Source organism: Cygnus atratus, chromosome 2 (genome assembly GCF_013377495.2).
Source record: "Cygnus atratus isolate AKBS03 ecotype Queensland, Australia chromosome 2, CAtr_DNAZoo_HiC_assembly, whole genome shotgun sequence".
NCBI classification, from domain to species: Eukaryota; Metazoa; Chordata; class Aves; order Anseriformes; family Anatidae; genus Cygnus; species Cygnus atratus.
The window spans coordinates 116,278,281-116,291,872 of NC_066363.1; the positions used below are offsets into that span (position 1 = coordinate 116,278,281).

The following is a 13,592-nucleotide window of genomic DNA, read 5'->3' on the forward strand; positions in this document are numbered from 1 at the left end:
ACTACTACCACCAAAAAACCCCACATAACTAAAACTGAGGAAAATTAATAATAACTAAACTAACTACTTACCTAAGTAGTTAAAAATATTGCCTCCTTATGGGTCACTTTGGGTTTACTTTGAAAATTTTCAGATTTTTTTTTTTATCTTCACGGAAGCTTCTATTGTCTGCTAGTAGGGTTCAGGTTTTAGTATGAGGCGCAGGATCACAAAATAGTTCAGTATAAAGACCGGTTAAACATATACAACAAAATAACATTGCATTTTTTCCAAGTTAGGGATGATTAATATTCTACTTTGTTTAAATTTGTATTCATGAATAATATATGGATGAATAAGAAAAAATATTTTTGCAAATTTTCTTTAGATGTACCAGAGTTCATTGACTGGGAGAAAGATAGTGATTCTACAGATAAATTTGATGGATCAGAAAAAGATGACAGTTCAGTGGAGATATCGGACTCAGACTCCTGCACAAATCTTAATTCTCCCTCTGTCAAAGAGGAGAATGATGAGCTCTATAAGGTAAGAAACTGTTTGTTTTTTAAAAAATAAATAAAGATTCTACTATAGCTATGTAGTGTATAGTGACATTCACAAGAATGTCAAGGTATTTTCTCTGACTGCCGAACCAACAATGTCCCACACCTAGAAATTGGTAGTGTGGCCACTGAGTCACAGGATTACTGAAGCGGGAAGGCGCCTCTGGAGATCATCCAGTTCAAGCCCTCTTCTCAAAGCTGGGTCTGATAGAGCAGGTTGCTCGGGGTTGTCTGGCTGGGTTTCAAGCATCTCCCAAAGATGGAGGCTCTACGGTCTCTCTGAGCAACCTGTTCTAGTGTTCAGTCACTCTCTGAGTAAAGAAGTTTATTACATTTAAATGGAATTTATTGCATTTCAGCGTGCACACAAAGGTGACCAAGTGGGTAGGTTTCTTACCAGAAATTTGATCTAGATTCTTTACAGCCCCTGTCTAAGGGGCGCTGCCTTTAGAAGGTTGATGTCTAGATTTCCTGTAATGTGGTGGGTAAGACAACTACCTTTTTCTCTGGAGTACTTTGATACCTTGGCTGTATAAGATGCAAGTGTTGTGAATAGAGCATATTCTCAGAGCTGGGATGTGGCAAGGGGCTAATACAGGACTCGTTTTTTCAGTGATGAGGATTGGAGAGCTCAGGCAAGGGGCAGAAACAAATATTGAATCCCGTCAGCTAAGGTCTGGTAGTATTTCCGTCAGAGAGGTGTACTGTTTTGTTTTTTAACTCTAGAAAATACAGCTGTTAATTCATAAGGAAAGCGTGCTGTATCAATTATAGAATAAATGGCAGAAGTTTTTAACCTTTATTTAATTTATTATAGAGAAACGACTTGTACTAAAAGACTTGAGATTTGACACCATCCTAGGGGAAGTCAACACGTAACCTCTCCTGCCGGGACGTGAGGGGAGGCCAGCAGAGCGGGCTGGCTGGGGCTGGCACTCAGGGTGTTACGAGGGCAGGCCGAAGGGGCTGACATTGCTGGGCTGGGGGAAGGCTGAGGAAGGCTCTGGCTGCGCTCTTCCACCCTCTGAGGTGAGGGTAGCAGCCGACTTCCAGCCTGACCTTTCTCAGAGGTGCCTGATGAGAGGAGAGAGGCGTCGGTCACCGCAGGCAGCAGGGGAAGCTGCCGCTGGATGCGGGGACGGCCTTGGCTCGACGACGAGGGTGGCCGAGCGACACCCACCGGGTGCCGGCAGAGGGCACCAGAGGCCGGGCTGCGAGCCGTTCCCTCCTCCCCGGGCAGCGGGCAGCCTGGCGAGGGTTATTTCCATTTACCTAGTCAGAGAGGCTTCCTCAACGCGGCTGGAGGGAAGTTCTGCCTGCAGGCCGAGAGCCGTCTCCAGCTTCCCCACCAAAGCAGTCAAATAGCAGGGTCCTGCTGCCTTTCGGGGGACATGTTCTGGTTGCAGGCAGAGGGTGGAAGTAACCCAGTGGAGCTGGACGTCCCGTGATACAGCGTGCTGCCGTGTTGACACATGTGACCTGGTGTTTGGCTGTCTCATGTGGATGCTAGCAGCGATTTAGCATCCATCGCTCAGAGTTCACCATGGGTTAATTGAGTATTTTTTCAGGTTGTTGAAGAATTGATTTAAAGTAGCACAAGTCTTGGGCAGCGGTGTTAGAAGAGAACGTCCAGTCCATGTAAACCTGGGAAAACAGACCTGGGATTTATGCAAGCCATAAAAGTCCCTCTTCTGTTATACCGGCATGACTTACTCCACTGTAGATGGAAAGTTGGGTGAATGCTATGAGAAACTTCAGTAATAGTAAATGGTGCTCAGGAGCGGGTTCATTTCAATACAACCACACTGAAATCAACAGATCTTAACCTTAACCAGAATAAGCTATGCTACTACGAAATCTGGGGGTAAATTGGGAATCTCAGGATCCCTTTGCAGGTTTCTCTTTCCTGGTTGGAGTGCCACGCTGTGGGAATTTCCATGGGTGGTCAGCCTTACCAGTAAATTTTCTTCTGGGAATTTGGTGTATGCAGGAGGTTAAAGCCCCGGAGATCACTGTGTCATTTGCATTCTTTGTTTTGCTTTACTTCAGATATGCTATTTTCCTAGGAAACATTGCAGGCGAGCTGTTTGAGAGGATTCCAAGAGAGAACACAAAAGAAGTGTTCGCTATAGGAGGTCATTTGCTGTATGAGTATTCTTCAAAAAGGCCTCTTAATTTTGTGGCCTAGTTCATGGTGGGGAAAGGAAAAAGAGCCAAATGTTGATATATCATGATTTTTGTGGTATTTACTAAATCTCTGGAACCTAATGGAGTGTGTGGATAATCAAAAGACCATGAAATTTATTTTACCCCACTTCAAAATATGCCAAATACCAAGAGGTTCTAGAGGTTTAGGATTGCTGCCAAATATCTTTATTGTAGTATTTACCCGTGGTAAGAGCGTGATAGGTTTCTACTGGGAAATGAATGACTTTATAGCTGGTTTTTTTTCCCTAATATACCAGTAGATCTAATTTGAAAATTTCTTCTATTCAATTACTACGTAGAAAGACGTGATGTATTGTTTCTGTATGAGGGTAAAACTCTTGTTTTTGTGTCAGGTGTAAAACTACAGTCCCATTTCAGTTTGTGTTCCATCTTAAGTCACTGTGCAGCGTCTTTCTTATGAGCTAGCTGCCTCTGACGTGTAAAGCTACTTGACAGAGGGTAATGAGGAAGGCAAGTTGAATCTCGTCTTGTGGTGAGCAGCTGTTAGCTAATTTTGGTTCAATCTGGAATTATTGGAGGTGGGGAAAAAGTCTATGAAAAAAATGACATGGTCATGCTTTGCTTTCCTTTGTATCTCGTTAAAGGATGAAATTTCTCATGCATCACCTTTTACTTAAGGTGATAAAGAGCAAAGATCTGGCAAGACCTGATTCCAGAAGATTTTACTCTGAGTGTTTCTCTGCTCTGTTACCTGTGAAGGATGCCCAGTTGCCCTTTTTCTTGGGGACTGTGGTGCTCTGAATAAAGATTAACCATTAATGTTTATTTTTCAGCATCCATGTTTTCCGAAAGAGCACCAGCTAATCACCTCAGAATTGTTCTAACACAATTTTGTGAATTGGTAATGACTACTTTTTCCCTGACTTGTGCAGAGGCCTTGTCTTATGTGCTGAAGATCCATATTTTGTGAGAATTACTAATCTATGAATTATATATGATTTATAAATATTTTAATGTTCGGGATTATATAAGATCTCGTAGATTCATTAAATGGTTTGAGTGAGAAGGGACGTCGAAGATCCCCTAGTTTCAACCCCCTGCCATGGGCAGGGACACCTCCCAGCAGACCAGGTTGCCCAAAGCCCCATCCAGCCTGGCCTTGAGCACCTCCAGGGATGGGGCATCCACAGCTTCTCTGGGCAGCCTGTGCCAGTGCCTCACCACTCTCTGAGTGAAGAATTTCCTCCTAACATCTAATCTAAATCTCCCCTCTTTTTAGTTTAAAGTCGTTACTCCTTGTCCTATCAGTCCACTCCCTGACCAAGAGTCCCTCCCCAGCTTTCCTGTAGGCGCCCTTCAGGTACTGGAAGACTGCTATAATGTCTCCCCGGAGCCTTGTCTTCTCCAGGCTGAATGACCCCAGCTCTCTCAACCTGTCTTCATAGAAGAGGTGCTCCAGCCCTCTAATTGTCCTTGTGGCCCTCCTCTGGACTTGCTCTAACAGGTCCACATCCTTCTTGTGCTGGGGTCCCAGAGCTGAAGGCAGCACTGCAGGTGGGGCCTCACAAGAGCAGAGAGGGAGAATCACCTCCCTCAGCCTGCTGGTCATGCCTCTTCTGATGCAGCCCTGGATAGGATTGGCTTTCTGGTCTGCAGGCACACATTGCTGGCTCATGCTGAGCTTCTGATTACCCAGGTCCTTCTCCTCAGGGCTGCTCTCAATCCATTCCCCACCCAGCCTGTATGTGTGCTTAGGATTTGCCCCATACCGGGTGCAGGACCTTGCACTTGGCCTTGTTGAACCTCATGAGGTTCGCACGGGCCCACGTCTCCAGCCTGCCCAGGTCCCTGGGCTCCAGCACGTCAACTGCACCACGCAGCTTGGTGTCATCAGCAAACGTGCTGAGGGTGCACTCGATCCCACTGCCGTGTCACCAATTAAGATGTTAAGTGTAGTGTTGGTCAAAATACTGACCTGAGGGACACTACGATGTGTTAGTGCTGTTGCAGGTGAACTCATGTCTCCTGCCATACTACCTCCCACAATGGGAACTTTCTCTGTCCCTGTGTGCTGAGTGGCATCACCTTCCACACTTGAATCCCTCCTTAAAACATTTTCTTTAACTTAAATGCTGGCCTACTTTTAGTGGTACAGAGTATATAATTTCTGTGTCTCAGAGCACTTTTTCTTTTTTGCCCTGTGTGTTGTATCTACTTCTTAGTTTCTTATGGTGCTTACTTTATATAGAATCATTATGCTTGGAAAAGACCTCCAAGATGATCTGGTCCAACCATTACCCTACTTCCAATATCAAATATGCAAGGCAAGAGAGAGTTATCCCAGAATGGTGTGAAGGAGAGGGTTTTGCCCTTTATATAGTTAAAGTATAGGAATTGGGCATTCTTCTCTACTTGCTATGCAGCATTAATAAAGTTTAACTTGTTACTGCAGACACTTTGTTGCAGAACACTCTAATAAGCTTGCCTGCTAATCTTGGTGTCTGATGTGGCTGAAAATGTATCAGAAGCCACATGATGAAGAACTTGTTTCCTTTAAATACAGATCGAATGGTAATAACCCCAAAGTGTCTTGCTGTATGATCATAGGCAGTTGGAGAGAATCGCCGCATTTTATGTTTCAAAACTTTGTTCGATGAATCACCACTGTGCTGTCACTCTTCCTTGTTGCAGTCTGTGTGCACTGATAATGGGACATTTGATGTGATGTTTGTGTAGTGTTGTGCAAAAGTTAATTCTCAGGTTTTCTGAGAGTGAAGGGAACAAATTATTTGAGATTTTTTCCAATGTATGGATATATGTTGATTTGTGTTATATCTGAGGCTTTCTCATCTGCCAAAATTGGGTCCAATCTGTTGCTTAGTATGTTGATTTATTGCTGTCTTAATCTTATTATTATTTTTAAAGACTTTCTCTCTCTGTGGTGTTAAAAGGGGGATTCAACACAATGATATTTTGAAGAGATCCTTTTAAGAATGAATAGAAGAGTCATGCATGGCCAAAATTTCACTAATATTTAGGCCCTGCTTTTATGTCCTGCTCTCTTGATGCATTACAATGGTAATTAGAACTATCATTGGCTTGGTAATTAGAGTGGAGTCTAGAACTATTGTTGTGTAACAGAACTTAAAATAGGTTATCTTAAGGAAAGGAGTCATTATTATGGCAGATGGAATTTGTGTCATCCTGTCAGACTGATGACTTAGCGCTGATAAAGGATGCTGGTACGACCGTGTTGTTGCGAACAATTACTTTTGTCAGCCCATTACCAAAGGAAGCTTGCTAGAATATACACAAGAACATGCACGAGCTTACTATTTCTGAAAGTGTACTTCACGGGATAACTCGGGCTGGAACGGACTCAGGATCTCTCTGATGCAAGCTGCTCAAAGCAGGCTGAGGTGCAAGGTCAGACAAGGTTGCTTAGCGCTTTATCTGGTGCAATCTTGGAAAACTCTTAATGGCATTTGCACAACCAGTCTGGGCCATGTCCTTCTTCCTTCTCTGCCTGCCTCTTCCCTGTCTCCCCTCAAAAAAGTGAACCTTGCTTTTCTGGGTAGAACTGGTGTCTTCTAGCAGGACTCTTCAGGTGGACCTTTTAGCAAGACCTATCAGTCAAGACTGCAAGTCAGTAGCAGTCCAGGAACAAATGCCATTTGTATTCATATTGGTGAGGTGGAGTGATTTATGCACGGACTACCGAACAAAACGGAAGTCGTGTGCCAGCCGCTTTCTGCTACAGGCATGCCGCTGCATCTTGTCATCCAGAAGGGAACCCTCAAAACGTTTTTCATAGTCACAGCTAATGGCTCCCCTCTCAGCGTTCTGTTCCAGTGATTTGCTCGGATTATCAGAAGAGAAAATTGCATGTTTCTGGGTGAGCTGGGGGCTGTGTTGTGACTTATGTCTTAAGTCTCCAGCTAAGCAAATACCCCATTAATTTTAAATCAGGATCAGAGGTATTACTTAAGCTAATACCTGACCGGTTCAGATGTTCCTTGCTTTAATGGTTTAAAGTATTTTGGGAAGACTTTTCTTTGTGGTCCAAGAGATAGCAGTTCAAATCTCAGTTTAGCTGAATTGTCTCGTTACCTTCCTTGGCAATGGTGCAGGCAGCCCCGTGAGTGACTGGACACTCGGTGCCTTCTCTGCCCTGTAGGGATGTTGTAGGGCCATGGTGCCCGTTTTGCAGGAAGCTTTTCACCACAGTTGTCATATATGCTTCTGTGTGCTTGCGTGTGTGTTTGTATCGTCTTGCGTGTGATCCAGAGTGTCCCTGAGGTAGCAGGGCTTCTTTGAGCTTAGTCTGTGAAATTCCCTGTGTGTTTTATTAACTAAATATAAAAGAGTCCCGACTACCACATCCTGGGTGTACCAAATCTGATGAATTGCAGGACTTACCGCAGTGACATAAACAGGCTTTAGACCCTGCTGCCTTGTGCTGCCATTCCAAGGCCGTGTTTTTATGTTGTTTCAAACTCCGGGCTGTTCGTGTGCACTAATCCAGCTCCTCCGCTTTGTTTAAGTTCAGGCTTCAGCTGGACCGCCTGGTCTTTCTTGCACAGCTCTGGAGAGCAACAACTTTAAGCGCAGTTGACAGCGTTGCTATCTCTGCCTACACGTATCGAGTGCCCCCCTCTCTGCTGTCTTCCCCTCTTCATCCCCCTCTTCCCCACATTCGCTTTTTTCTTTTTTTAAACAAGACCACAGTGGCCTGTGGTGGTTTTCCTGTGGCTGCATTCCACGGGAGGGATCTGGGTTTTCTCAGGCCTGGCACCGCTCAGCAGCGTGACTCTCTTCAGAATATTGCAGAGGGGCTTCACGAGTCCTAGGGAGAAGCAAGGAGGTGCATGCGTTGCCCTGACCTTGGTCTCAAGAGATGAAGCAAAGAGAGAGGGTCTCACGTGTCCCCCTTCTGTAGCCTTACAGCAGAAGAGGCTATAGGAGAGGGTGGAGCACGCACCTCTGGGACCGCAGTGCTGTCCTCTGGAAGCAGGGAAAGGCTAAAGCCAGGAGAGTTAACAACATTGGTAAGAGATTGAAGGCCTTTGTCTCGTTCCCCACCTCTGACAAGGCTCTCCGCTCACCATTACGGACCATTTGCTAATAGTTTTGCACTCTGCAAAGAATCACGAGGACGGTGAGAAAGCTGCTGGGTTTTGTTTTGTCTAAATCAGCCTTCCAAACTAATTCCTAACAATGTGTCTTGGGACTCCTCAGGCCAGATTGGAGGAGAGATTAGTTGGAATTTGTTTGAAATCCTTTTCGAGGCAAGTGGTGGAAGAAAAAAAAAAAAAGTGGAATACATAGGCTCAGTCTTAGTTGTTTGTTCTGATAAATATACTTTCTAAATACTGTGCCTCTGGAAAGAAACCAAAACAGAGGAGCCAGAAACATCGGCTAATGGCTTCAATTTTGTTTCAATTTTGTTTCCATCCACACAAAGGGGTCTGTGTACTGCAAACTGAACTTTATGTCTAAAAGATTTTAGAGTTCGTTTAACAATTCCTGTTTTAATCTGTCTCGTGGGTCGTTACTTTGTTTTAAAAATAATTTTATAGTGGTCCCGGAGCTGTTTCTGTCACCTGTTGTGCCAAATCATTGCGTCAGATGAAGGACCGAATACATCCGAGGAAGTAAAATGCTCTTTTGTCACCAGGCATGTTTGTTGCATCCAATGGTGGAAAAAACATGTCTTGTCCATTTAAGGTACCTCGAGCTGTTGCAGGCTGTGTCTGTTCCCAGGCTGAACCTTACTGGTCTAGCAGGTTGTCACAGCAATACAGGAAAGACGTGTGTGCGTCTGTCTAAAACAATAAAAGCATGTGCAATGCTATCTATAGAATAGCTATTAAGTAAAAATAAGATGTTACATGTCTAAGGTCATCCAGTTACTGGTAGAATAAGCCAAGCATGATGTGTACCAAATTCATCCAATTATCCCTTCATTTTAGACATCACTTTAAGTTTCTTCTCACAAAAACAGGGCTATTCCTCTTGTAGTAAGGGTTACTGGTAAAATCTACGGAATTTTGAAGATCTGGACCTAAATTTGGAATACCTTGGAAAACACAGGAAGACCAAAGTTTAGAAGCTGAGTGGTTATTAAAAAGATTAAAAAGCCTCCACAGCTTTTCAGTGTTTCTGCCTCGCTTTAATGGATGAAGGTCTTGTATATCTGTCTTTGTTCTTATCTTGCATGGAAGAAGGCAGCTATGTGGGGGGTTCTTTGTGTTTTGTGTGTTTTGTTTTTGTTTTTAGTTCATGCTACTGTATCTTTGGATTGGAAGGAATGCAGTTTTGTGGTATGGTATGGAGGAACAGGACGTTTGTTCCTGGCTCCCACCACAACGTGGAAGTGTGTTAGATAGATAAGAAAGGAGTAAATGAGATCAGAACAAATGGATTAAAACTGAGAATGCTTATGATAAAGCTTAAGAAAGTTGGAAGTAGGAACTTGTGGGTGGGGGGAGGCTGGCTTTCCTGGGCACAATGGGGTGGTACTGGGGTGGAGTGAAGTCCTGCCTCTCGTAGCCAGTTTGGCAGGGTCTGTGTCATGTTCTGATGCTCTTGCTTTGTGATAAACAGTTTCTAGACAAACGTCTGAATCATCTGTAGATGACAGTTCAGATCTACCATTCTTTTGTTATCAGGACACTTGCATTCCAGACTAATAACCCTGGTGACTGATTAACCCTTTCTGTGGGGAAGCCCTGTGGAGATGGGCTGGAACTCCAAATTTCTAAAATGTTAGAGAAGGCTTTGCCTACTCTGCAAGAATCTGTTAGCACACTCACCACAGATGTGCCAGCTGCATATAACCCTGCTCCCACACTTTTTGTCTTTAACATGTCGCTTTGCCTTCAAGCTAGGGCAGCAGCCCTGAGTGCCTGATGATTATGTCTTTGTCTGTCCTCAGTCCCTCTGGAAGTTGTTACTTCATAAAGCATCTCTCCTGCTACGTACAACTTCAGCCCAGCCTTTTTATCCACACTTTTTTGAACACACGAGGAAGATGCTGCACCTCATGCTCTGTTCACTGCTCAGTCCCAACACGGGGGCATGTTTTTTTGATTCAGTCCCAGTCATTCTCCACCCACTCAGTCTTCTCTTCCCATCTCAGTCACTATTTCATTCACTTGTCCCCATTCACCCTGACCTGGTCACTGCTCAGTCTCAGTTCACCCGTTCTCTCTTGCCTAATACAACCATTTAGTTCTGTGTCACCAAATGTTCTCACCTGGTAGCCACTCTTCAAAAAGGGTAGCTGCAGCAGCTCCTCACATCAGGCGCTTTGCCGGTGCGGTGCTGTTGTTGCAGCCTCCAGTGTTATGCACATGATTTTTCTTATTTCTCTACGTGTATATGGCTGTACGTGCATCTTTCTCCTCATTGCATCAGTGGAGAAGAGCCCTGATCTCCCTTTGTATGAATCCCCATTGGGGCAGCCGAGAAGTTTGCCTCTGAGAGGAAATGACTTGGTGTTCTGCAGACCCCTTCGTGTGCATGGAAAAGGAACCAGAGGAGCTAAGTGAAAAAAACAGACCGGAGCTGTCTGTGTGTGAAGGTGAACACGATGGGTAGAACGGCTTCATATAAAGTAGTCATGGGTGAAAAGGGGTGAGGTTTCTGCTGGAGCTTAGATACTCTGAAAATATGCTTTAAAAAAATAAATTGCAACTTAAAAAAAAAAAAATCCATTAACTTTCCACGTCCACTGTATTTGTGGGTAGTAGTAGTTTTCCCACTCACAAAAAAAGAAAAAGTAGTGGAAGTGGGAAAGGTTCAGAGGGAGTTGTTAAAAGTGATCAGATACATGGAGTGTTTTCTGCATGAGCAGAAATTCGGTATAATAGAAACCCTCAGCCTGAAGGAAATCCCTGTGGAGAGGGCATAAAAGAAACCTGTGAATCACAAATAAATAGGAAGTAGTAAATGAAGTGACAAGCTACTGTATAGAGCTAAGAGACATCAAGTGAAACTAGCAGGTCAAGTCAGCATTTCAAAGGAGATTATTCATCCCACCGTATGCGATAGAGCTGCAAAGCTCCCTGCCACAGGGTGATGTGGATGCCAAAAGATTACATGGGTTTGAAACTAATTGGACAAATTCCTGAAAGAAAAACCTATTAAGGATTAAATAGAGATATTGCCTCTAGTTGAAGCCATAAACCGGAGTAAGGGAGACTGCTCTGTGGCAGTTTTGCCACATGCTTGCCCTGTTTCAAACTCTCCCCTAAACATCTGACATAAATCATTGTCAGAAACAAAGTATATGGGCTAGAACTATCCCCGGTAGATTCCTGTACAGCTACTCCCATGTTTGTATGCTGTGGGCTTCTCAATGTGTATGGATTTTGTCCTCTTTCCATTGCCACACTTGGTTCTTCCTCTGTGGAGCAGTTGAGAAGGCAGCATACCGACAGGTGATGCTGTAAACGAACCTTCTCTTGATGCAATGCAGTTGGTACTCTTAGCAGCTCTAGTTCTGTCACCTGCTGCCCCGTGTGGCAGTCTTTTTTTCCATGAAGTCTAGCTTATGCTCACCTCACATTTTTTTTATAAAGCTTTCTAAACAGACATAGGGTTGGAAAGGAGCCTTTGAGACAGCACAGGTGATGGCTGTAGGGCTGTAGCCAGTCTTGCCTAGAGAAGCATTTAGCTTCCCTGGGGTGAGCTGGTGACAGGCTTCAGTCTCTAATTTTTATTTTTTTTAACTTACTTGAATGAGGGACAAGTGCAAAGGTAAAGAGTTTTTTTCTTTCCCTCCAATTGAAATCTCTTATGATTAATTGGAAAAGTGCTAAGGTTTTCACTTTCAAACATGTATTTGTTGAAGTATGTTTGAGCATCGTGAAATTGAAATTTTAAAGAAGTGTTGCTGAGTTGCATTGTGAATCTGGTATGTTCCAGAAATAAAGTGATTTGCCTAGGATATTAGGATATGAAGCACTCTCGGATCTTTTGGAATGAGAGCAATATAAGTAGCAGTATAAGAAAAATAGTATAAATCCCCAATACTGAACTTTTCTTTCTGGGGTAAGCAGGATAATTTTTGGAGCATGCATGTGAATGTGTGATTGTATAATGGCATGAAATAAATTTGGAAATAGGTGCATAATTCTCTAAAATAATAAACACGTGTTATTCATAAACTGATGACACAGGGTTTGAGGGTTTTATCTAGCTAGGGGGTTATATTGAGGTTTTATCTATCTAGGGTCCTGAATTATAAAGGTATGGGGAGAAATGTGTGTCTATATTAAGTATTGTGCAGTGGGAGAAAGAGGTTCTCTAGTGCAGTTTATGCGCTTTCTGAGCGAGATTATTAAGGCTGTGATAGACATTGAGAGATTTATCCTTCAGTACTTCACTCAGTCCCTTTCTGAACCAATTTAAGTTGTCTCCAACCATTTGGGGAGAGGGATACCCCAATCTAATAATGCATTATATATTTGACAGTCAGAAAAAAGGCCTGTTACTTGTGAAGACTGTAGAAAAAGAATTGCATTTCATACCACCCTATTATTCTTTGCAGACATGTACAAAGAAGAGAATTAACAATATTACGGGCGGTAACATAACAGCATTACAGAGCTGCTTGTAAAACCGCATTATATAACTGTATACAGGGAAGCTTTGCCAGCAGCGACCTTTAGTTACTGCATTCTGCCTTTACAGGACTCACCGGGATCATTCTTATAACGTAAGATACTTTTGTGCTGAGAGGATGTAAGAGTTTTTATATGGCATTTATATACTGATGTGAAAAGGAAGGGTCAGGGCAGCCCTTCGCACTAGGGAAGGCACTTTGTCATGAGCCTCAGCCTGTAGTTATTGGAGGAGGAGGGGAGAAAAAAGGGAAGAAAGATGTATTTGCTCTCTTACGTAGTTCGGGGGGGAAGGTTAAATTGAAAAATATCAAAGTATATGGAGACCTTTCAAAGGGTTAGGGCATTTAGCACAAATTTAGGACGAGGAAATAAAATGGGGCTTAAAACTGGCATTCTCGTGCTTTAAAAAGTGAGTTGAATGGCAGATTATAAGATTGTCAGCTTAAACAAAAACAAAAGCAATGTTTTTACAAGAAACAAATCTGGAAGGAAAAAAGTATGAGTGATTATTCCCATCTACTTTTTAACCTCTAGATGCACTTGAGGTTCATTTTCCACATTTTTTTCATGTGTGAACAGTAGAACTAGATTTGTAGCATATGTTATTTTTGACTCGTGGTTTATATCACTTGTGATTTAAAAGGTTCTGTGATTACTTTTCTGTAAGAACGTTTTATAGTTAAAAACTTGGTACTAACCACAGGAGCTGTGGATGGAAAAAGTTAAGTAGGTGTCAGAACAGGGGAGAAGATTCCTTTCTTACGCGGCTTTGCAATTTTAGATATATGGTTCCCACAAGTATTGATGGCTCCTTAAATCTGATGAGCTCAGAAGAGAAACTTAGGTCTGGCAAAATGTCTGTTTTGCTTTATTCAGTGTCTTAAAACAGCGAAGGAAGCATCGCTTTCACTGATGATGAGTTGATTTCATCACTTTTGTATGAGTCTAAGTGAAAAATACTGCATATCTCCTCTGTTCCCTTTGTGTGTGCTGAGTATTTAGAAATGTTTAAGGTAACATTGTCATAGCACAGGTCATTGTGTGGGAAGCTACATGGAAGAAATAATTGGAGAAACAATGGAAGGGAAAACTAAATCATGATTTTACATAGTATTAGCAGGTAGCATAACTTTTATGCCACACTTGTGCTGTGCAAGTCACTTACTAAAGACAAGAATGACAGATTTAAAAAAGCATCTGTCATACTGTATTATTTTAAAGCACTCCGCATCGCTTTTTGATATACTTA

General features: G+C 43.0%; 1 protein-coding gene across 1 annotated transcript in view; it reads left to right on the forward strand.

The window, feature by feature from the left end:
- The window catches only part of SPIDR (scaffold protein involved in DNA repair), a 201,775-nt gene that overhangs the window by 11,583 nt on the left and 176,600 nt on the right, over positions 1-13,592 (forward strand). The window contains exon 5 of the mRNA XM_035553156.2: positions 368-525. Coding sequence (XP_035409049.1) covers positions 368-525 — 158 coding nt within the window. The remainder of the gene's footprint in view (positions 1-367; positions 526-13,592) is intronic.